This window comes from Schistocerca nitens, chromosome 1 (assembly GCF_023898315.1).
Source record: "Schistocerca nitens isolate TAMUIC-IGC-003100 chromosome 1, iqSchNite1.1, whole genome shotgun sequence".
In the NCBI taxonomy this organism is placed as follows: domain Eukaryota; kingdom Metazoa; phylum Arthropoda; class Insecta; order Orthoptera; family Acrididae; genus Schistocerca; species Schistocerca nitens.
In genome coordinates, this window is record NC_064614.1 from 347,220,165 (window position 1) to 347,245,267 (window position 25,103).

Sequence of the window (25,103 nt, forward strand, 5' to 3'; positions counted from 1 at the left end):
CCGATTCGAAAGTTATAAAGAAAAACCGTTCTCTCACATCTGACAATGGAATACATGTACCGGAACTGTTGTTGTTAAGACTGCAAGGTATACAACTTTCAGAGGTGCTAGTATGGACGAAGAGAGAGCAATATGTCTAACCTGCATATCGTTAAGAACTATGGGCACTTATTCATCTTCACTCCTCTATGATAGCTCTTAAGGTTCCTACTTTAGAGCCCGTAATTATCGGTAATTTTTTTCTTGTTTACGTCCATGGGCCTACTACATTCTCCAAAAATATAGAACCAAAGATCTTGCAGTAGAAAAGTAGGACTGAGCGACCAAGTAAAATTTTTGGTAGGTAACATTTTTGAAATATTGTGTCAACGATTCAGCTGACACATGGCAGTACATTAACCTGTTACTATACGTGCAGCTACTTACAACATCAGAATTCACCTGAGCTTCTCGTTCCCACATACCTTTCTGTCCTCGATTTCGTCGCCCGGGCTCTCGATGACCTCGTACGTGGCGATGAAGTCCGCAGTGGCGTGCAGCGCCTCAGTGCAGTGCCGGCACTCCCCGGAAGCGGCCGCAGATGCAGGTATCTGGAAGCTCTGCACGGAGATGCTGTCGCAGAAGGACAGCGACTGGCGGCGCAGCGTGTAGCCCTCCTGGGAGGAGCCCAGCGTGGCGCCCGTCCCGGCCTGCAAGGACCGACGACCAACTCCAGATCTCTCTCTCTCTCTCTGCGTGTGTGTCCACCTCTTCGTCACTAGAACCGTTACGCACTACAGAGTGTAGAGAAACAACAGCGGAAACGCTTATTGTGTTGAGTGGGATATTTGATTCGAGATACCACATTTAAAGTCTATTTTATCTGCTTTAAAATGTATTGGACAGGACCGTGTGCACATCTTTTGGCTAGTGTGGATGGAAGAGCTGGAGTCCGCTGTCCAGCGTGCAAGGGTACTGTTCAGCCTTCAGATGCTGGACTGGTCATTGTGTAATCCTTGTAGATCGGTTACGACTGGGGCGTACTAAGCTGGCATAAGAGACAGTGAATTTTCCATTACGTTCGTGTTTCTCAGTTTTTGGTAGAAATACACTTTTGAAAAGTGTAATTTACTGCGATATGCTATAGGGGGAGCGGGATATTGAATGAAAACGCTTGAACTCTGCATATGAGGCTGACTGGCTGAAAGGCATGAATAGTAATACAATTACATGGATTTGTTTCGGAGCTGGCGACGGAATTGTTTTGGAACCAGCAAAATCGGGACGCATCCAAAAGCCCACATAGGTGTAAATTACGAGTAGCGAATCTTTTTCGGTGTAGTTTAAATTTTGAAAGTACCGTGTGTCAATGTGTCAGGAGCTGAAGTTTATGAATGTTAAGTGTTGCGGCGTAAAGTCAAGCCCGGGCATGCCCGTCAGGAACGATAGCGCAGAGATGGCTGTGACAAGACGTCAGCCAACTTCACGCTGACCGCCCCTCTCCAGGAAGACAACGCGACAGCAGCGGTCTCTATCCGAAGAGAACATAAGTGACGCGTCCCACTGGTTGCAGCTCAGTGGAAGAAAAGCTTCAAGACTAACGACCTGAATAGAAGCGTCAATTGTATTACTTCGCTTACATTAGCATTGTTATACTGAAGAACCTTGTTTTATTTCGTATGTCTCCTTTTGCCTGCGACACATCTATGTGATTCTGAAAGTTAGGTATTGTCATTTACTTTTCGTAATAAAACTCATTAAAACGATTAGTTTGAACTGTTTGTCTATCCATCCGAGAAAGCAGGATTCCTAGACAACGAACATTTCATGACTAGGCAGGATTTGATATTAAGTGTATCAGATCGGGAGTGAGTGTAGTTCAGTGATCAATAAAGCTGTTACGTCAGTATGGAAAGTTGCGGAAGACGTTGAAAGTTAGTTCCATTTCGCAGGCGCGTATTTCCGCTTAAGCCTCTGGTTTCTAGAGGAGTGTTGGAGGTTAGGGAGTGATCACATGCTTGATAAGAAAAGGCTGTGTAGGCGAGCCTGGAACCATTATGTAACTTGATATTTCTAATAGAACACACTAAATTCAGTTGGTTCCCGAGGTAACTACATGTGTGGACTTCTTGTGTGTATTTTTTCCCTCTTTTGTCGTTCAACTACTCGCATTATTTTGTTTTCTTTATCGAGATTATCAGTGCGATTTGCTAGAAAGAAGGTGGAGGTTGGTGGAGTGATTGTTTACAGTGCACGTTTCCAGTACAGTCTCCAGTTAAACTGCTACAGATCATTTGTATAAGGGCCAGTCAAACGGAAACAAGAGATTGAAACAAGTAAGTAAACTGGTTATTATATCGAAAGCAATCGACTTAACTGTTAAAATATTTATCCCACAATGGGATAAATGCGAAATATACAAGAAGGGAAGCAAAATGGAATGCGGTAACTACAGAGGAATCAGCTTGTTGAATGTAATGTATAAGGTGCTGTCCATCATTACCCTCAGAAAATTGCAACCATTCATAGAGAACAACATACAGGAGTACCAAGCAGGCTTTCGACCAAACCGATCGACAATTGATCACATTTTCACACTACGACAATTGTTTGAAAAACATTGGGAATATGATAAAGATATCTACAGCCTGTTCATCGATTTTCAACGTACATACGACAGCATCCACAGGAATAGCCTATACAATGCAATGCGGGACTTCAGAATCCCTGAGAAGCTAGTGAGAATGGTGCAAGCTTGTATGGAGGGGTCAAAGGCAGCAGTACGTTTCCGAGGAGCCACATCAGAAACATTCAAGATTGAGACAGGCCTCAGACAAGGGGATGCTCTCTCATGTGTTCTGTTCAATGTCATCTTAGAGAAGATAATAAAAGAGTGTAGACAACAGGAGTGAGCTGGAGCAGAGATGGACGGTAACTTCAATTGTCTCGCATATGCAGATGACATAGCACTATTAAGTGAATCAAAGCACGGGTTGGAAGAAATGTACCAGAAAATGGACAGTTATGCACAGAAGGTAGGGATCAAAGTGAATCGAGACAAAACAGAGTTCATGCAATTAGGAAGAAGACAAGAGCAGGTAGAATTTCTTGAGATAGATGGCAAGAGGTTCAAGAGAGTAGACCAGTTCAGATACTTGGGATCTTGGTTTACCACGGACAACAAAAAATGGACATCAAGGAAAGAACAGCAGTGGGAACGAAGTGCATGCATTCGCTCAGAGACACGCTTGACTCTAAATCGACCTCAGTGAACACTAAGATGAAAATCTGCAGCACAGTGATATGCCCAGCAGTAATGTACGGTTCAGAAACAACGAGCATGTCTAAGTGAGAAAGGGGAAAACTATTAATATTTGAAAGAAGAGTAATGAGGAAGATATGGGGACCAGTTTTAGATAACGGAGGATGGGGGAGGAGGAAAAACGAGGAAATCTATCTTCTGATGCGACAATTAACTATCCTACAGAAGATAAAGAGCAAAAGAATACAATGGGTGGGCCATGTAGCCCGTATGCCAGATGGAAGACAGTCGAAGATGGCACTAGCGGGGCAACCAAACACCAAACGCCGCATTGGACGACCAAGGCAGTGATGGATGGACGACCTGGCGAAGGACCTAGCAGCACTGGGAGTTGAAGACACCTGGAGGAACCGGGCATAAAACAGGAAGGAATGGAGGCAGTTTATGGAAGCAGCGCGTGGTCTGCAAGGCCTGTGGTCGCTGAATCTATCTAGGTACAATGGGATAAGGTGACGAGTGCCTTCATGTGAATTTGTTTGCGGTTGCCTACGGAAACACGATTGTACCCATGCTTTCACCTCTTCCCCCGAAGCAAGACGACAGCCACGAATGTCTTCCTTCAGGGCTCCAAAAACATGAAAATCGCATAGAGAGATCGGGGCTTAATGTAGGATCTGTAAGGAGTTTCCAGTTAAATTTCGCAACGTAGTCGAAACAATAGGCACGCCAGCTCCAAGAAAGTCATGATGACCTTTACGTCTGAGTGCAAGACCCAATACTCATTGAATTTCTGCAACATGTCTCCACAATTAACGCACAGCGGTACGTAGACATTTCTCACTTCTCACATCACATAGAGTCCAAACGCCCAGATATGATGATGGACGGCGTCATTCTGCTGCAGAATAATGCCGGCCAACATGTTGCAAAAGTTACTCCGATTACACTGCAGAAGTTTCGCTGGGAAGCTCTTACACACTCTCCGTTAAGTCCCGATCTCTTGCCATGCGATTTAATTATTTTTGGAGCCCTGAAGAAACGCATTCGAGGGCGCCGATTAGCCTTAATTCAACCATGGTACATTCAACCTCCACAAAAATATTTTCTTGAAGGCACAAACACTCTTATCTCACAGTGGAATATATATATTAACAATTACGACGATTTGTTTTGAAATAATAAACAATGTATATACTGTTTTCCATCTGTCCCTTTTTCATTTGACTGCCCCTTATCAATGATCTAGGAGAATCCAGTGTCGCGGTTCCAAGCTACTCTGGATTCCCGAATTTAGAGTGTAGCAGTGCAGAGGGTTATTCCAGGTCAGATAACAAACGTTTCCTAGTAAATATGCGGAGCCCTACGTCGTGTAATTTGTCTTAAGTTTCGTGTACCCCTTCATCTACGTTCCTACGGGGCTTACATACGGAAGTGTGTAACGCTGCAAATAATTAAAGGGTGTCCACGGAATAATGGTGAATATTTAGGAATACGGTAGGTCCTATCATTCGAAACAAAAATGTCTGGTACATATGTGCTGTGAAGTGCATACTTTAAGAGCTATGTGAAACACATCTCTTCTTCTAAACACGCACTCATAGCTCTTAGGATATGCATTTTAGAGCCCATGTTTGCCAGCCATTCCTTTTATTGCTTTGGTGCATGCTACCTCTTCCCAAAACACGGAAAGCAAAGAGCTTTTAGTAGAAGCGATTTGTTTCAGAGTATCGAAGATGAAAAAGTGCTCATAATACTTAGTGTATGCATTTTAGAGCTAATGTTTACTAGACATTTGTACACCAAATGATGTTTCAGTCATGTCTCTGAACGTTTAACGTTCCTTCTGGGACACCGTGTGTATGTTAAAAGTTCGATATAGAAATGAACGGATAATTTCAAGCGATTTTATGCAGTGGCCAAAAGGGTCAGTTACGGCACATGAGAACCAACTTTTATTATGCAGCGTTTAGGTTTTCATGAACAAAACATTTTTGATAGGAAGGAAATGATTTGGAATAGATCCATACGTTGCAATTATAGTTGCACTCTACCAAAAGTATGGTTCGATAGTTTTGGTGCACTACATACATGGCAAAGTAAATGGTAAGATTACTGGTAGTGTTTTTAGCATCGGTAGGAAAAGAAACGTAAATGAACGTGTAAGGGAGAAACTGGGAGCTTTTATGTAACCCAGCCAGTTACTTGTGATGCAAGTGCAGTTTACATGCACAAAATTAAAAAAAAACACGTATGTTTTATTGCTGATATTTTGTACTCAATAGAACGTTTTCGATTATTATAAAAGGCAATAGTTTCTTGTTATTGCTGATAAATGCGAAAATTGTTTATGAATAACATGGATCCTGTTTTATTTACGTTGGCAGAAGCATTCATCTACATCTACATCTGCATCTACATCTAAATGGATACTCTGCGAATCGCATCTAAGTGCCTGGCAGATGGTTCATAGAACCACCTTCACAATAATTCTCTTTTATTCCAATCTCGTACAGCCTATATCTATCCGTCCGAGTTTTGATTTCCCGTATTTTATTATGATGATCGTTTCTGCCTATGTAGGTCGACATCAACAAAATATTTTCGCTTTCGGAGGTGACAGTTGGTGATTGAAATGTCGTGAGAAGTCTCTGCTGCAACGAAAAATGCCTTTGTTTCAATGATGTCCTCTCCAAATGCTGTATCATTTCAGTGACACTCTGTCCCCTATTTCGCGGTAATACAGAACTTGCTGCCCTTGTTTGAAGTTTCTCGATGTACCCAGTCAATCCCATCTGGTAAGGATCCCACTCCGCGCAGGAGCATTCTAGAAGAAGACGGACAAGAGTAGTGTAGGCAGTCTCTGTAGTGGATCTGTTACATTTTCTAAGTGTTCTGCCAATAAAACGTAGTTTTTGGTTAGCCTTCCCCACAATATTTTCTATGTGTGTCTTCCAATGGAAGAAATTCGTAATTGTAATCCCTAGTTATTTAGTAGAAATTACGGCCTGTAGATCTGACTGATTTATCGTGTAACCGAAGATTAACCGAAACCTTTTAGCACTCATGTGAATGACCTCACACTTTTTGTTATTTAGGGTCAATTGCCAATTTTCGCACCATACAGATACATTTTCTACAAAGTTTTGCAATTCGTTTTGATCTTCTGATGACTTTACTCGTTGATAAACGACTGCCTCATCTGCAAACAACCTAAGACAGCTGGTCAGATTATCTCCCAAGTCGTTTATATAGATAAGGAACAGCAAAGGGTCTATAACACTACCTTGGGGAACGCCAGAAATCACTTCTGTTTTACTCGATGACTTTCTATCAATTGCTACGAACTGTGGCCTCTATGAAGCGAGGTATTGAAGCGACGTTTGATATATTTTTGAGTTTATGTATCCTCACTTTGTTTTTAGACAGTTTACCTCTTGCGGTTTTTAGGGGAATCTAGTAAGACACAATTCGCATACATTAAGAATGGGATCGGTATGAGGTAACGCACCTAACGTATAGATAACTCGGTTACGACCTTAACTGACCAAAGTTACTTGGACATCTACAGTAGTCTAGTCTTATTTACTGTAGTTTACGGAATCCTTTCAAAAAATGACTCTAAGGAGTATGGGATTTAACATCTGAGGTCATAAGTACCCTAGACGTAGAACTACTTCAACCTAACTTTCGGCCGGCCGCGGTGATCGAGCGGTTCTAGGCGCTTCAGTCCGGGACTGCACGACTGCTACGGTCGCAGGTTCGAATCCTGCCTCGGGCATGGATGTGTGTGATGTCGTTAGTTTAGTTAGGTTTAAGTAGTTCTAAGTTCTAGGGGACTGATGACCCCAGATGTTAAGTCCCATAGTGCTCAGAGCTAGTTGAACCATTTTGTAACCTAACTAACATAAGGACATCACACAGATCCATGGCAGAGGCAGAATTCGAACCTGCGACCGTAGCAGCAGCGCGGTTCCGGACTGAAGCGTCTAGAACCGCTCGGCCACATCGGCCAGCTACAGAAACCTTAACAACTCTAGTTGCAATCGATATTGGGTTTACGTAGAGCGCGGCGAGTTGAATGGAATTACTTGGCTGCGTGCATTTCGTGGCCCTCACCTTAATGGCGCAGGGCTCGCCCACGCGGTGCACGGCGGCGGTGGCGGAAGCGGCGGCGGCCGCGGCGGCGGCGGCCAAGGGGCGCCACCAGAGGAGCAGCCGCAGCGCCTCGGCGCGCGCCGCCTCGTTGCGGAACACGTAGATGGCGGGCGTGACGCAGCCGGAGGAGAGCGCCAGCAGCTCGGCCAGCCGCCGGCACTGCTCGGGCACCGAACCCGGGCCCTCCGCCTCGGCCTCGTCGTCGTCGTCGTCGGCGCCCTGCCACGTGGCGGCCCATGCGTCCGCCAGCACGGTCGCGAAGAAGAGCGTCCAGCAGAGCAGGAACGACGCCACCACCATGGCGGCCGTCTTCACCGCGCGGCCCTCCTCGCGGAACAGCAGCGTCGACAGGCTGGCGTTGGAGCAGCGCCGCTTCGTCTGCGACAGCGGCGGGTTCTTCCCGGGCCGCCGGCACCCCTCCTCCTGCCGAAGCGAAAGCGTCGCGCTCTCAAGGGCACCGACAACTGGCAGTAATATGAATTCTATAAATGTCTTTGTAAGCGAGGTGCTCGATCAACAGGCAGATAGTGCTGTCCTCGAGATGCATACGATTCGAACCTCGGGATTCGACTATCAGCTGAAGTATAAATGTAGAAGTGGTTTAACATATCACTTTGGTGAAAGTGATCTGTTGCTCCATGTCTTTCGGTAATCGAGGTGTTGGTTAAGCAGTTAGTTTTGATACGCATAGTGTGCGCCGAACTTTGTTTCTTCCATGCATGTTCTTGAGTCTGGTTCGGCGGAGCTACCTGCATGACGGGTCAACAATAGAATATTTTCTGCGTGATGTGGCACCTGCTATATGGGAAATTACTCCGGACCATCGCCGTTCCGGATCGGAAACGTGCGAAGGACCGTGGAATCTACAAGATCGTGCAAATAATGGTGGCCCGTCCAAATCTAGCAACTTTCACATGCTACGTCACGTAGCATGTGAAAGTTGCTGGATTTGGACGGGTTACTCCTGTAACTGAAATATCAGATCTGAAGATGGTTCTGAATGAACCGAAACCGGTCATATGAATAAAAAAATTTGCAATCAAGACGGGTTTAAGTAACATTATAAAATCACTGATTGCTGTTATCCCATAAGACATTATGTCTGTTTTTGCAAAATAATGGTGGCTTCACGATAAATGAAGTCAGAACACGTCAAATAAACCTGAAAGGGTATTGATGGATCTCTACAGACATGCGTTCTCCAATAAAAGACTGCAAACTTCCTGTAATTGAGGTATTCTGAAATATAACTTCAAGAATACATATATCGTTGTCTGCACATCCGTACGTGTCCATCCGCTCGATAGAATTTGAAACAAGACTCGTCCGACCAGGCAACATGTTTCCAGTCATGAACAGTCCAATCTCCGTGTTGACGAGCCCAGACGAGGCGTAAAGCCTTGTGTCATGCAGTCGTCGAGGGTACAAGAGCGAGCCTTCGGCTGTGAAAGCCCATATCAATGATGTTTCGTTGAATGGTGCGCAGACACTTGTTGATGGCCCAGCATTGAAATCGGCAGCAATTTACGGAATGGTTGCACCGATCTAACAACTGCGCCAGGCACTTGCCTCGTATAGGTGTTGCTGAAGCGCCAACGAAACTGGTATAGGCATGCGTACTCAAAGACAGAGATACGTAAAAAGGCAGGACACGGCACCTCGGTCGGCAACACCTATACAAGTCTCTGGCGCAGTTGTTAGATCGGTTACTGCTGCTACAATAGCACGTTATCGAGATTTAAGTGATTTTGAACGTGCTGTTATAGTCGACACACGAGCGATGGGACACAGCATTCCCGAGGTAGCGATGAAGTGGGGATGTTCCCGTACGACCATTTCACGAGTGTACCGTGAATATCACGAGTCCGCTACAACACCAAAACTCAGACATTGCTGCTGTCGGAAAAAGATCCTGTAAGAACGGGACCAACGACGACTGAAGAGAATCGTTCAACGTGACGGAAGTGCAACCCTTCCGAAAATTGCTGCAGATTTCAATGCTTGGCCATCAACAAGTGTCTGCTCACCATTCATCGAAACATCATAGATATAGGCTTTCGGAACCTAAGGCCCACTCGTGTACCCTTGATGACTGCACGACACAAATCTTTACGCCTCGCCTGGGCCCGTCAACACCGACATTGGACTGTTCATTACTGGAAACATCTTGCCTGATCGAAGGAGTATCGTTTTAAATTGTATCGAGTGGCTGTAGGTGTATGGGTGTGGAGACAACTTCATGAATCCATAGACCCTGCGTGTCAGCAGGTTACTGTTCAAGCTGGTGGCGGCTCTGTAATGGTGTGAGGCTTGTGCGGTTGGAGTGGTAGGTGACACGTACGTAAGCATCCTGTTTGATCACCTGCATCCACTCATGTCCATTGTACATTCGGACGGTCTCTGGCAATTCCAGCATGACAATGCAACACCCCACACGTTCAGCATTCCTACAGAGTGGCTCCAGGAACACTCTCCTGACCTTAAACATTTTCTCTGTGCACCAATCTCCCCAGATAAGAAATTATTGAACATTTCTGGAAAGCCTTGCTACGGGCTATTCAGAAGAGATCTCCACTCCCTCGTACCCTTACTGGCTTCTGTTCCCTCCAGCATTACTTCACACATTAGTCGAGCCCAAGCCATATCGTGTTGCCGGACCTCTGCGTGCCCTCGGGGGCCCTACACTATATATGACAGGTGTACCAGTTTGTTTCGCACTTCAGACTATTAATAGACATGGGAAGTACTATTAGAGTATGAAATTATGAATAAAATATGTAGGGTATTGCTACATGAAGAATTAAGGCACCTTACTAATGGACAAGGAGGAACGTTTAAAGTGGACGAAGTCCATTGGAAATCAGGGTAACGACGCTGAAAAGTATCAGTGTACGCTACTGGCCATTAAAATTGCTACACAAAGAAGAAATGCAGATGATAAACGGGTATTCATTGGACAAATATATTACACTAGAACTGTCATGTGATTACATTTTCACGCAATTTGGGTGCATAGATCCTGAGGAATCAGTACTCAGAACAACCACCTCTGGCCGTCATAACGGCCTTGATACACCTGGGCACTGAGTCAAACAGAGCTTGGATGGCGTGTACAAGTACAGCTGCCCATGCAGCTTCTACACGATATCACAGTTCATGAAGAGTAGTGACTGGCGTATTGTGACGAGCCAGTTGCTCGGCCACCATTGACCAGACGTTTTCAGTTGGTGATAGATCTGAGAATGTGCTGGCCAGGGCAGCAATTGAACATTTCCTGTATCCAGAAAGGCCCGTACAGGACCTGCAACATGCGGTCGTGCATTATCCTGCTGAAATGTAGGGTTTCGCAGGGATCGAATGAAGGGTAGAGGCACGGGGGTAACACGTCTGAAATGTAACGTCCACTGTTCAAAGTGCCGTCAATGCGAACAAGAGGTGACCGAGACGTGTTACCAATGGCACCCCATAACATCTCGCCGGGTGATACGCCAGTATGGCGATGACGAATACACGCTTCGAATGTGCGTTCACCACGATGTCGCCAAACACGGATGCGACCATCATGATGCTGTAAGCAGAACCTAGATTCATCCGAAAAAATGACGTTTTGCCATTCGTGCACCCAGTTTCGTCGTTGAGTAGACCATCGCAGGCGCTCCTGTCTGTGATGCAGGCATGGTCTCCGAGCTGATAGTCCATGCTGCTGCAAACGTCGTTGAACTGTTCGTACAGATGGTTCTTGTCTTGCAAGCGCCCCCATCTGTTGTCTCAGGGGTCGAGACGTGGCTGCACGATCCGTTACAGCCATGCGGATAAGATGCCTGTCATCTCGACTGCAAGTGATACGACGTCGTTGGGATCCAGCACGGCGTTCTGTATTACCCTCCTGAACCCACCGATTGCATATTCTGCTAACAGTCATTGGATTTCGACTAACGAGAGCAGCAATGTCGCTTTGCGATAAACCGCAGTCGCGATAGGCTACAATCCGACCTTTATCAAAGTCGGAAACGTGATGGTACGCATTTCACCTCCTTACACGAGGCATCACAACAACGTTTCACCAGGCAACACCGGCCAACTGCTGTTTGTGTATGAGAAATCGGTTGGAAACTTTCCTCATGTCAGCACGTTGTAGGTGTCGCCAGCGGCGCCAGCCTTGTGTGAATGCTCTGAGAAGCTAATCATTTGCATATCGCAGCATCTTCTTCCTGTCGGTTAAATTCGGCGTCTGTAGCACGTCATCTTCGTGGTGTAGCAATTTTAATGGCCAGTAGTGTAAATTGTGTACTCTTGTGGATTGCAGGTATGTATTGACTAAAGCTGGCGTGTCTTGTTGTCGCTTGTTATGATCCATCGAGGTTTACACTTTGATGATGAAATCGAAATGAGCATGAGGATTTGCAACGTCCTCCTTTGTATGTGTGTGTGTGTCGCTCACCTTCCTGGCGTCGCCGGCGTGCTGCGGCTGTGGCTGCGGCGGCTGCGGCAGGTCGAGCGACCCGCCCCTGCTGCCACCGCCGGAGCCGACGAGCTCCCCCGGGTTGGTGGAGACGCTATGTCGGCGGGTGCGCTCGCTGTTGCGGTGCGCGGCCTTGTACATGCGCGCGTAGATCCAGCAGAGGGCGCACAGCGGCAGCGCGAAGCCGGCGGCGAACAGCGCGAGCGCGTAGGCCAGCCGGAAGGCGTGCGAGCGCGCGGACGGCCCGCAGCCGAGCGGCGGCGCGCCGGGCCCCACGGGCCGCGGGCCCAGCACCGGCGGCGCAGCCAGCAGCGCCGCGCCCGCCCACGCCGCCACGATCATGCCGCGCGCGCGCCGCCGCGTGATGGTCATCGCGTAGTGCAGCGGGCTCAGCACCGCGCTGCGCACCAACACGGCACAAGCGCGGCTGTTAACCGGCTGAACGGCTCCACCTCTCACGTTACGTACAAAGTTCACTCTAACATGTTCTACATCTTAAACGCGTCAGGCTGTAGCCAGCCTCGTATTTCATTCTCCTTTTTATTCAGCACACTTAATCCATCGATATGATAGGTCTAAAACTCTGTGTTCTGCCTTACGGCGTTCAGTGAATTCGAAAGTAAAATTCTATATACTTACTTGACAGAAAGCCGTAGGAAGTTCTGGTCTTACGTTAAATCAGTAAGTGGCTCGAAAAAGCATATCCAGACACTCCGGGATGATGATGGCATTGAAACAGAGGATGACACGCGTAAAGCTGAAATACTAAACACCTTTTTCCAAGGCTGTTTCACAGAGGAAGACCGCACGGCAGTTCCTTCTCTAAATCCTAGCACAAACGAAAAAATGGCTGACATCGAAATAAGTGTCCAAGGAATAGAAAAGCAACTGGAATCACTCAACAGAGGAAAGTCCACTGGACCTGACGGGGAACCAATTCGATTCTACACAGAGTACGCGAAAGCACTTGCCCCCCTTCTAACAGCCGTGTACCGCAATTCTCTAGAGGAACGGAAGGTTCCAAATGATTGGAAAAAAGCAGAGGTAGTCCCAGTTTTCAAGAAAGGTCGTCGAGCAGATGCTCAAAACTATAAGCCGATATCTCTGGCGTCGATCTGTTGTAGAATTTTATAACCTGTTTTTTGCTCGCGTATCATGTCATTTCTGGAAACCCAGAATCTACTCTGTAGGAATCAACATAGATTCCGGAAACAGCGATCGTGTGAGACCCAACTCGCTTTATTTGTTCATGAGACCCAGAAAATATTAGATACAAGCTCCCAGGTAGATGCCATTTTCCTTGACTTCCGGAAGGCGTTCGATACAGTTCCGCACTGTCGCCTGATAAACAAAGTATGAGCCTACGGAATATCAGACCAGCTGTGTGGCTGGATTGAAGAGTTTTTAGCAAACGGGACACAGCATGTTGGTCTCAATGCTGAGACGTCTACAGACGTTAAAGTAACCTCTGGCGTGCCACAGGGGAGTGTTATGGGACCATTGCTTTTCACAATATATGTAAATGACCTAGTAGATAGTGTCGGAAGTTCCATGCGGCTTTTCGCGGATGATGCTGCAGTATACAGAGACGTTGCAGCATTAGAAAATTGCAGCGAAATGCAGGAAGATCGGCAGCGGATAGGCACTTGGTGCAGGGTGTGCCAACTGAGCATTAACGTAGACAAATGTAATGTATTGCGAATACATAGAAAGAAGGATCCTTTATTGTATGATTATATGATAGCGGAACAAACACTGGTAGCAGTTACTTCTCTAAAATATCTGGGAGTATGCGTACGGAACGATATGAAGTGGAATGAACATATAAAATTAATTGTTGGTAAGGCGGGTACCAGGTTGAGAATCATTGGGAGAGTCCTTAGAAAATGTAGTCCATCAACAAAGGAGGTGGCTTACAAAACACTCGTTCGACCTATACTTGAGTATTGTTCATCAGTGTGGGATCCGTACCAGGTCGGGTTGACAGAGGAGGTAGAGAAGATCCAAAGAAGAGCGGCGCGTTTCGTCACAGGGTTATTTGGTAAGCCTGATAGAGTTACGGAGATGTTCTAGCAAACTCAAGTGGCAGACTCTATAAGAGAGACGCTCTGTATCGTGGTGTAGCTTGCTGTCCAGGTTTCGAGAGGGTGCGTTTCTGGATGAGGTATCGAATATATTGCTTCCCCCTACTTATAACTCCCGAGGAGATCACGAATGTAAAATTAGAGATTCGAGCGCGCGCGGAAGATTTCCGGCAGTCGTTCTTCCCGCGAACCTTACGCGACTGGAACAAGAAAAGGAGGTAATGACAGTGGCACGTAAAGTGCCCTCCGCTACACACCGTTATGTGGCTTGCGGAGTATAAATGTAGATGTAGATGTCTTGTCACGGGAGAAGCCTCGTCAGAGAGGTCCACCGCGTGAGCGTCTAGGGAAGTGATTCCAGTGCTGGTTTCCCGTTGCCTTCCACTGGCGATGATGAAATGATAATGAGGACAACACAACACCCAGTCCCTGAGCGGGGAAAATCTTCGACACACCCGGGAATCGAACCCGGGCCCCTTGGGGTGACTGACTGCCGCGATGTCCACTCAGCTATCGGGCCTAAGTAATCAATAAATTCCGATGTGCATCAAAAGATCGGCATTATTAGTGACAGTGAAATATGACATGGAGGATGTCTTTATCTTAATACTAAGGTGCACGGTATATTCTTTCTGGTAGTGAGGAGTGAAAATACGGCCGTGACAGTTTCCGCTCTCCTTGGCCTGGCCTCAGCGGATGAGGCGGCTGACTGGACCTGCACTAGCATGTTGTGCCAGCCACACGATTCCTGTGAGTGGCCTCCCGCTGACGCGTTCACAAAAGATGACAAAATTAGCCACAATCGGGATAGAATGCATCTGCATGCTTTCAGCGAACTCACCCTCTTCTCGCAGGTTGGCGGGTATGAATACAAGGCTTTCACGAAAATGACGTGCCCCGTACGATAACATGCACAGTATTATTGCAGTAACCACGGAGTGCCCCGACAGGCGAGTCTTTTGTCTACTGCCGACAGGCCGCTGATGCCTTGAGCGTAAACACTGAGAAGAGAGAGTCACAGAAACATCTTTGCAGGAAGTTTTTTGATAAGTCGGAACTCTGAATCTCTGCGAACGGCGAAGTGCCATATGGTGGCACCCGTAAGCTGTTAGAAACAGAAGTTCACATAGCACAGTGTTCGGAGCTTCCAAAAGAAACGACGCCGAACCTTCCAGAACAAAATTGTTTGGAGGTTCCGAATTGACGAAATGAAGTATGCCCTCTCAAACTGGCCAAAATGCCGGTGTCGGCTGGCTCACACCAAGAAGGAGTAAGAGAGTAAAGTATCAGGCACTTCTCCACTGGGAAAAAGCGCTTCTTCATCAGCAGCGACCACTGCTTCGCTGGAAACCTTAGTACATGGACTTGGTCGTCAAGAGGCGCAGAGGAGAAGGCAGTTCACGAGCAGACAGACCGCGCCATGCTAGCGTTCAACCTCGCTCTTGACGTCACGGGTCTCGCCTCGTGCAAATGATATAATTTTCGCAGCCACGGCGTACGAATTTTGTACGGGGTAATAGGCGTGTTGGTTGACATTTATCAATGAGTCACTGTGTGGCGACCTTTCGGCCCTGCTTTTCCTCTTTCAGGTTCTGTTTCTTCCGACTAATCGTTACCAACCCTTCAATTACGTGATTAACACTCAGTTAACACTATATCTTCTTCGTTTGGTTTATTTTATGAGAACGTTTTCAGTGCTTTCCCTCTGAAGATCCGTAACTATCACATTCTAATACGTGTATAAGCACTCTTTCTCCCATGATGAGTATTTGACCCTTGTTTGTTCTGACAATCACGGAAGTCGTAACAGTAAATGTACACAGTTTGTAACCCTTGTTTCATTACAGCAGCGATAGTTCCCATCGCTGCTTAGTAATTAGCCTTTCCTTCTGTTTCCGTGCGCACAATTCCTTTACAAATACTTGGACTCTAGTGGGGGACTTGCACCTTGAAAGGGGATACTTAGTGCATATCAGTTGCGAAACAGGTCGACTAGAGCCTTAACCCGGTGGCGCCTTGCAATCTACATACATACTCCGCAAGACACCGTACGGTGCTTGGCGGCGGGTATTCTGTACCACTACTAGTCATTTATATATGCATACTGAAGCGACGAATGAAATTTTGTACCAAGAACAGCATTCGAACCTGGGTCTCCTGCTCACTAGGTACATACCTTTACAACTACGCCACTCTTGCACAGTGGCTTTGCACAACCGCACGGTCTTGAAAGGGTCTCTGCAGCCATATAGTCACATTTGATTAAACCATCTATGTGCAGGCAGGATCCCCCGTTCCATTCGATGCTGAGGTGCTATTCCAATACAGATTGAGAGCCTCTGCAATGTTCTTCGATTTATGTCTACAGGATATTCGGAAATTTGCGTTACTAACGTCTAGAATTTGTAGAGGAGAGTCAGTACACAATATTTTGAGTAGGAAGCCATGGTCGGAAACTTACCATTTCCGTTCTATGATGGTTTCAATTCAAATGTGTAAATGGTTTCAATTCAAATGTGTAACTTACGCATCTGCTGAGGTAAAGAGAAAAGTGTCAGAGTTGCTTATCCGCGTATGCAACAGGGTAGATAGCATGACGTGGACTGCTTCTTGTGAGGTCGTAGGGAAATTTTAATTTTCGAGACTCCTGTATAGATTCAGGAAGACCTGCTGGCACAGGTTTTGGCCACTGCGCTGGAAACTGTAGAGACACCAGGTGAAATGGAGACTGTGTAACAGAACATCCGTCGTTGGTATAATGACTGTAAGAACTTGGTGGTCACCACATCGAACCGCTGTTATAATGCATCAGTGGTTTTCTGTGCGTATAATATGCTGAGCTATTTTTTTATGGAACAATGTACACACATAACATTTAAGTGTTAATACAAACAAATGTGCTTAAGTTATTAACGGATGTTTCGTTATGTTTCCTTTCGAAATGTTATCTAATAATTGTACTGCGTCACGCCTAATTCAGTTAGTGGAGCGAAACTGATGAATTACAAAACTGAACTGAATGCGTCGTAGATCAGAAGTGGTACGTATCCGGACATGGCTTCCTATTCAAAATATTAAGTCCTCATTCCCCTCTAAAAGTCCAAGACATTTGTGATAAAAATTCCTGAACAGATCTATATACACTCCTGGAAATTGAAATAAGAACACCGTGAATTCATTGTCCCAGGAAGGGGAAACTTTATTGACACATTCCTGGGGTCAGATACATCACATGATCACACTGACAGAACCACAGGCACATAGACACAGGCAACAGAGCATGCACAATGTCGGCACTAGTACAGTGTATATCCACCTTTCGCAGCAATGCAGGCTGCTATTCTCCCATGGAGACGATCGTAGAGATGCTGGATGTAGTCCTGTGGAACGGCTTGCCATGCCATTTCCACCTGGCGCCTCAGTTGGACCAGCGTTCGTGCTGGACGTGCAGACCGCGTGAGACGACGCTTCATCCAGTCCCAAACATGCTCAATGGGGGACAGATCCGGAGATCTTGCTGGCCAGGGTAGTTGACTTACACCTTCTAGAGCACGTTGGGTGGCACGGGATACATGCGGACGTGCATTGTCCTGTTGGAACAGCAAGTTCCCTTGCCGGTCTAGGAATGGTAGAACGATGGGTTCGATGACGGTTTGGATGTACCGTGCACTATTCAGTGTCCCCTCGACGATCACCAGTGGTGTACGGCCAGTGTAGGAGATCGCTCCCCACACCATGATGCCGGGTGTTGGCCCTGTGTGCCTCGGTCGTATGTAGTCCTGATTGTTGCGCTCACCTGCACGGCGCCAAACACGCATACGACCATCATTGGCACCAAGGCAGAAGCGACTCTCATCGCTGAAGACGACACGTCTCCATTCGTCCCTCCATTCACGCCTGTCGCGACACCACTGGAGGCGGGCTGCACGATGTTGGGGCGTGAGCGGAAGACGGCCTAACGGTGTGCGGGACCGTAGCCCAGCTTCATGGAGACGGTTGCGAATGGTCCTCGCCGATACCCCAGGAGCAACAGTGTCCCTAATTTGCTGGGAAGTGGCGGTGCGGTCCCCTACGGCACTGCGTAGGATCTTACGTTCGTGGCGTGCATCCGTGCGTCGCTGCGGTCCGGTCCCAGGTCGACGGGCACGTGCACCTTCCGCCGACCACTGGCGACAACATCGATATACTGTGGAGACCTCACGCCCCACGTGTTGAGCAATTCGGCGGTACGTCGACCCGGCCTCCCGCATGCCCACTATACGCCCTCGCTCAAAGTCCGTCAACTGCACATACGGTTCACGTCCACGCTGTCGCGGCATGCTACCAGTGTTAAAGACTGCGATGGAGCTCCGTATGCCACGGCAAACTGGCTGACACTGACGGCGGCGGCGCACAAATGCTGCGCAGCTAGCGCCATTCGACGGCCAACACCACGGTTCCTGGTGTGTCCGCTGTGCCGTGCGTGTGATCATTGCTTGTACAGCCCTCTCGCAGTGTCCGGAGCAAGTATGGTGGGTCTGACACACCGGTGTCAATGTGTTCTTTTTTCCATTTCCAGGAGTGTATATGCACTGATTTCTGTCTTACCTTCGTGGTCCTTACGCGAAATGTAAGTTGACGCCAGTAGTACCGTCCTGCAGGCAACTTTAAATTCCGGTTCTCTAAATTTTCTCAGCAGTTTTTCTTGAAAAGAACGTATCCTTATGTTCCCGAAGGATTTCCGTAATTCTGCCGCGTTGTTCTGAACAGTCGGAAACAAATTTAGCAGCCTGCCTATGAATTGCTTCGATGTCTGTCTTCAATCGGACCTGGAGCGGACCTCAAACACTCGACCAGTAATCAAGGACGGGCCACACTGGCGCCCTACATGCGATCTCCTTTACAGATGAACAACACTTTCTGCAAATTCTCCCAACAAACTCTGTCGACCATTCGCCTTCCCCACAACAATCCTCACATGCTCGTTCCGTTTCATATCGCTTTGCATCATTCCGTTAGATATTTATGCGAAGTGACTGTGTCACTCCTAATGCTACGCCCGAAAATTACAGGTTTATTTTTCCTACTCATTCGCATTTACTTACACTTCTCTACATTTAAAGCTAGCTGCCATTCATCACACCAACTAGAAATATCGTCAAAATCATCTTGTATCCACCTATACACACTGAACGACGACATCTCCCCGTACACCACAGCAACATCAGCAAACAGCGGCAGATTGGTGCCAGCCCGTTCGCCATATCGTTTATGTGTATAGAAAAATGATAGCGGTTCTATCACATTTCCGTCGGCAATCCAGACAAAACCTTGTCACTGATACACACTCGCCGTCGAGAACAACGTACTGCGTTCTATTACTTAAGAAGTCTTCTAGCCATCCAGTTATGTGGAAACTAATCCATATACTCGCACCTTCGTTAACATCCGATCCGTCGACCTTGCCCGCCTGATCCTATAACCTGATCGCTGCCATGCCCATTCCAACACCTGTCTCAACCTACTTACTGGTCAAATCGCTTATGATAAAACTTGAAACGACACACTTCTTTGCAGTTTAACATAACACTATAGTTTTAGTCATATAATACGTTCCAAAGTCTCCTATCTTCCCAATAATCATTCCTCTAGGAGACAGTTCTCCTGACTCCTTCTTCTCAGGATGTTTTCCGGCTTCCTCTTCTTCTTTTCCTAGTAGCTGGGATCGAACATCTATCCTCCTTTCCGAAATTGTGTACATGCCGGTACCATCTAACTCATTTCGTATCGATTGTATGCAATACAGTCACGCCCAAGTTCATTTCCTTACGCAGGTCTTCATTTTTAGGGATCCCCGTCCCAGTCGGTAAAAACGGAATCCTTATAGGATCACTCTGTAGTGCGTCTGTTCATTCGCCTGTTAATATCCCCTTTTCTCAAGAACTGGTGCAGACATCAAGTTGTAATTTATGCCAAGTACTAAGGTGTCGTCCCTTGGCGATATAAAAAATTTAAGTCAATAAAATCAAAGCATACGACCACTTATGTCACGGATTTTGATATTCGCAAACACACTCATCACGAGCCATAGGTGAACCATCTATGTACACGGAATGAAACGATCGTGTGGCATTGTTGGCCGGGAGGCCCCACCCGAGGAAATTCGGCCGTCGAGTGCAAGTCGACACCACATTGGGTGACTTGCGTGCCGGTGGTAAGTATGGAATGGGAGGGAAGCACGTCACCACTCAGCTAAGTAGGCGGACAACTATGTACATAATTAAATTTTGTATGTACCACTCAGAGATCTAATTCTTCTCGCGCCTGTACGGTTTTTATTTTATTCCGTATTATCAAGTTTCAGAGCAATACCTCCATGATTCCATATCTACTGACAATAATGTCCTCTTTAGTCTTTCATTTATTTCCCATGGTTCTGCTTCATACGTTGCTACAATTTCTACAACTTCAAATATCCTAATCTTCATTTTTGATCTGGTAAGCGCACTCCATAAAACTCTATTTCATTGTTTGGTTGCTTGTCTACCTTGGCTACGATAATTCCGAATTTCGCCTTTACTAGATCCATCTTTCTTAATCGGAGGATATCAAAACTGATCTGCCCCCACCAACCGACGGTCTGTTAGCTGCAACACGTCAGTTGGTCCAGATGGCTGAGGAAATTTGATATTAATGTATTAATTTGCCTATTAAGTTTGTCGGCTTGTCAGTTAACTGTGCAGTGATCAGAATCACTGGAATCGTAATTACGTGTGAGCCGTGGTAAAAATTGCTGTTTTGAAGAGAGTGCTGCAGTGTGAAGCAATCGCCCTCCGTTTCTGGCGGTGGCGCCGCTGTGGCAATCGCAGCTTTGGTGTCTCCCTCTGGTGGGAAAGGGGAAAGGTTGCCTGTTCACGTGCATTTAAGGGGCGCTATGAGCTCGCCAGTGAGTCAGCTGGTCAGCCGGGTCAGTGTGGGGCAGTCAGTGTGTCTGTCGTCCGGGGTGCTAGTATGTGTTAAGCCGCCAGTCTGCTCGAGTTTGTTCAGTCAATGGTCATTTGCAGTTGGATCGATCGGTTGGTCGGTCGCGCACTGAGACACAAGATGACTTGTCCGTCTTGAGCAAGTGGCGCATGTGAGGTCGCCACGTCAGTCCAGTGGGCCGCGCCGTATAGCGAGGGGTAGTGGCTTCGCGGCCCACACGAGAGCAACAGGAGTCAACCCACGGCATCGGTCTGGCCGCCGTGAGACGGAAGATCGGCGCGCCTTCCTGCGTCCATTGAAGCGGCTGGCAGCGGACGGTTCGGGAGAGCGTTTTGGGGGTGCCGCGCCAGGTCTTCGCCAGACATCGCAGTTTATTAGAAGTTAAGTGGTTCGTGATATGTTGTTTCACTTACTTGTTAAATTATACTTGTTTTCTTGGCCAGTCTCTTGTCCCAAGCTTGCTCGTCTGTCTCTCGTCAACATTTGTTAGGCAGTTAGTGTCTGTCTGTCTGCCGTACATTAATAGTTGTCTCTGTCATGATTGTCGGATTCGGTGATAACAGATTTATTGCTTTGAAGTGTAACGGCCGAATTCCTGAAATTTGTTTTTATCTTGCCTATCATCTTGAGAGGCGGTATATGTGTAATGTAGAGCATGTTTGGCCAACCTTGTATATTTTATGTAAGACTGCATTTCATGGGTTTTTATTTAAATGGCCATTTTAGTATGTAAAGTTGCCACCCTTCAACCGTAAGAGACTTTTTTTTTTTAATCAAGTTGCACTTTCGGTGGCAAGTTAATCTTTTAATGTTAGTGTTTTGTACCATTTCCATCCCTCCTACGGGATGCATAGTTTATGTGCTTGTGTGAGTTGTTAAAATTTTTAGTTTAAAGTAATCTGGTGTGTTGCAGATTTGCGCCAGTGTAATCTTTCAGAGGTCGTTGTGAGCGGTCGTGACTACGGCCGTGTCAAAAGGGAGCGGAAAGGTTCTCAGCCCGAAAGCTCATACAGTAAAAAAAATTGTTCTTTCTGCCTCTGAATAAATTGTAACTTGATATTTAGAGGGTGCTTTCGGATTATAATTTTAAATCTGTTTACAAAAAAGGGCTTTTTAGGAATAAAATTTCCATTTGTTGGAAGAAACTTAATTTGTTTTCATCAGTTACCCACTGGCAACAGCTTCCACGCTCACATAGTGTGATTAAATGTGTTAATGTTCTTGATGAATCGATAGTAAATAAATCATATTCTTAAAAAAAAGGTTTTGAAAGTAAATTCAGGGTTCAAAGTGCAGTTTATTAATTTTTCATCTCAAACACGATTATTACGTAATTTAATACTCTTTCGTTTATATAACTGTACTGCACTCTACCACTAAATCGAACATCACAAAAAAGAGGAAGTGCTACAGAGTTCGGCTATTGAGATAACTCTGAATAAAAGCAATCGAGATAACACTAGGAGATAAATATGGAGGCGGAGGTACCTGTATCTGTCGACGGCGATGGCGACGATGCTGAAGATGGAGGCGGTGACGGCGAGCGTGGTGAGGCCGGCGCACACGTGCCGCAGCCAGTGCGCGGGACGCAGCAGCTGCACCAGCAGCGCCGGAGCCACCACCAGAGCGCCCAGCAGGTTCGACACCACCAGGCTCAACACGAACCTGCCGCACACGCCGAGCACACCTCAGCACCGGTCTCACATCACCGACAGCACTAAATCATCATAAGGATCACCAAACCTAAGCAAAATAACAAATGCACTCAATAAGCAGTGCAGCGCATTTTTTTCTTTAAGCAGGTTGGTTTTATTCAGGATACCAGCACACCATATTATTCCCCAGTCGTTTGGCTACAAAACCCTATTTTGCAACATAATTTTCGCTCAACATAATTTCCGCCTTCAGCCACCATACCGGGAGGGCCTGTCTGCCAGAATGATACCACTCTGCTGGTCGACGTCGGAGCCAACGCCTTGCTGCATCAGTATCCTCCCCATCTACACGTACTGCTTGTCACGGAGTGCATCCTTCATTGGGTCACACAGATGGAAGTGGGAAGGTGCGAGATCCTGGCTGTAGGTTGGATGAGGAAGAACAGTCCAGTGAAGTTCTGTGTGCACTTCCCCAAAGAGACATCCACTTCTGCGGGGTATTTGATTGTGATCTGTCGATCACCGCGTACGAGAGTGTTCGCACGTTCAAACATTGCAGGAGTTACAGCTACACTACTGGCCATTAAAATTGCTACACCACGAAGATGACGTGCTACAGAAGCGAAATTTAACCGACAGGAAGAAGATGCTGCAATATCCAAATGATTAGCTTTTCAGACCGTTCGCACAAGGTGGGCGCCGGTGGCGACACCTACAACGTACTCACATGAGGAAAGTTTCCAACCGATTTCTCATACACATACAGTTGACCGGCGTTGCCTGGTGAAACGTTGTCGTGATGCCTCGTGTAAGGAGGAGAAATGCGTACCATCACGTTTCCGACTTTGATAAAGGTCGCATTGTAGCCTATCGCGATTGCGGTTAATTGTATCGCAACATTCTTGCTCGCGTTGGTCGAGATCCAATTACTGTTAGCAGAATATGGAATCGGTGGGTTAAGGAGGGTAATACGGAACGCCGTTCTGGATCCCAACGGCCTCGTAACACTAGCAGTCGAGATGACAGGCATCTTATCCGCATGGCTGTAACGGATCGTGCAGCCACGTCTCCATTCCTGAGTCAACAGATGGGGACGTTTGCAAGACAACAACCATCTGCACGAACAGTTCGACGGCGTTTGCAGCAGCATGGACTATCAGCTCCGAGACCATGGCTGCGGTTACCCTTGACGCTGCATCACAGACAGGAGCGCCTGCGATCGTGTACTCAACGACGAACCTGGGTGCACGAATGGCGAAACGTCATTTTTTCAGATGAATCCAGGTTCTGTTTACAGCATCATGATGGTCGCATCCGTCTTTGGCGACATCGCGATGAACGCACATTGGAAGCGTGTATTCGTCATCGCCATACTGTCGTATCACCTGGCATGATGGTATGGGGTACCACTGATTATATGTCTCGGTCACCTCTTGTTCGCATTGACGGTCCTTTGAACAGTGGACGTTACATTTCAGATGTCTTACGACCCGTGCCTCTACCCTTCATTCGATCCCTGCGAAAACCTATATTTCACAGGATAATGCACGACCGCTTGTTCCAGGTCCTGTACGGGCCTCTCTGGATACAGAAAATGTAACGACTGCTGTCCTGGCCAGCAATTTCTCCAGATCTCTCACCAATTGAAAACGTCTGGTCTGTGATGGCCTAGCAACTGGCACGTCACAACACGCGTCACTACTCTTGATGAACTGTGGTATCGTGTTCAAGCTGGATGGGCAGCTGTACGTGTACACGCCATCCAAGCTCTGTTTGACTCAATGCCCAGGCGTATCAACGCCGTTATTACGGCCAGAGGTGGTTGATCTGGGTACTGATTTCTCAGGATCTATGCACCCAAATTGCGTGAAAATTTAATTACATATGTGTTCCAGTATAATATATTTGTCCAATGAATACCCGTTTATGATCTCCATTTCTTCTTGGTGTAACAATTTTAATGGCCTGTAGTGTATATGCGGCCAGCCGGCAAGCGTTATTTCAGACACGTTTGCGCGACCTCGCTGCAGTGATGACACACATGTCGCCCAACGCCTCAGAGCTCTTTTGTTCACTTCCAGCTTCCGTAGACATTCTTCAAGCTCCTATGAATATATGCGATGCTTTGGTTTCCCACTGTAAGAAAATCCGTATCAGGACTCTGCTTAGTATACAACTCCGTTACAGACGCCTTTTTGAATGGTAAGTGTAGAGCCTCACCTGTCGGAATTTCATGAAACTATACGGGCTGATGTGGAAGTATTCCACGATGTCCCACAACAAATTCCGCATTGTATCAATCGAATTGGCCGAGAAAAAAATGTGTTGCATTAGTTATTGAGCGACCCCCGTAATTAAAACCCAATAAAGTCGATCTTCAGTTAAAGCTCACAAAACGCGCATATGAAGGTTTTTACTCTTTTTGACGGGAATATGTTATTTCTTTTAGAGTGAAAACAAACATATGAATGTTGTTAGCGGTCATCAACTATCCATGGTTTATAACAAGTAGTTTAAAGTAACTTCTTAGCGTTCCTGTTGCT

General features: G+C 46.7%; 1 protein-coding gene across 1 annotated transcript in view; it reads right to left on the bottom strand.

The window, feature by feature from the left end:
* The window catches only part of LOC126247724 (uncharacterized), a 114,078-nt gene that overhangs the window by 20,246 nt on the left and 68,729 nt on the right, over nt 1-25,103 (bottom strand). Inside the window, exons 4-7 of the mRNA XM_049948509.1 lie at nt 22,394-22,570; nt 11,838-12,258; nt 7,358-7,819; nt 465-689 (exon numbers count right to left, since the gene is read on the bottom strand). Coding sequence (XP_049804466.1) covers nt 465-689; nt 7,358-7,819; nt 11,838-12,258; nt 22,394-22,570 — 1,285 coding nt within the window. The remainder of the gene's footprint in view (nt 1-464; nt 690-7,357; nt 7,820-11,837; nt 12,259-22,393; nt 22,571-25,103) is intronic.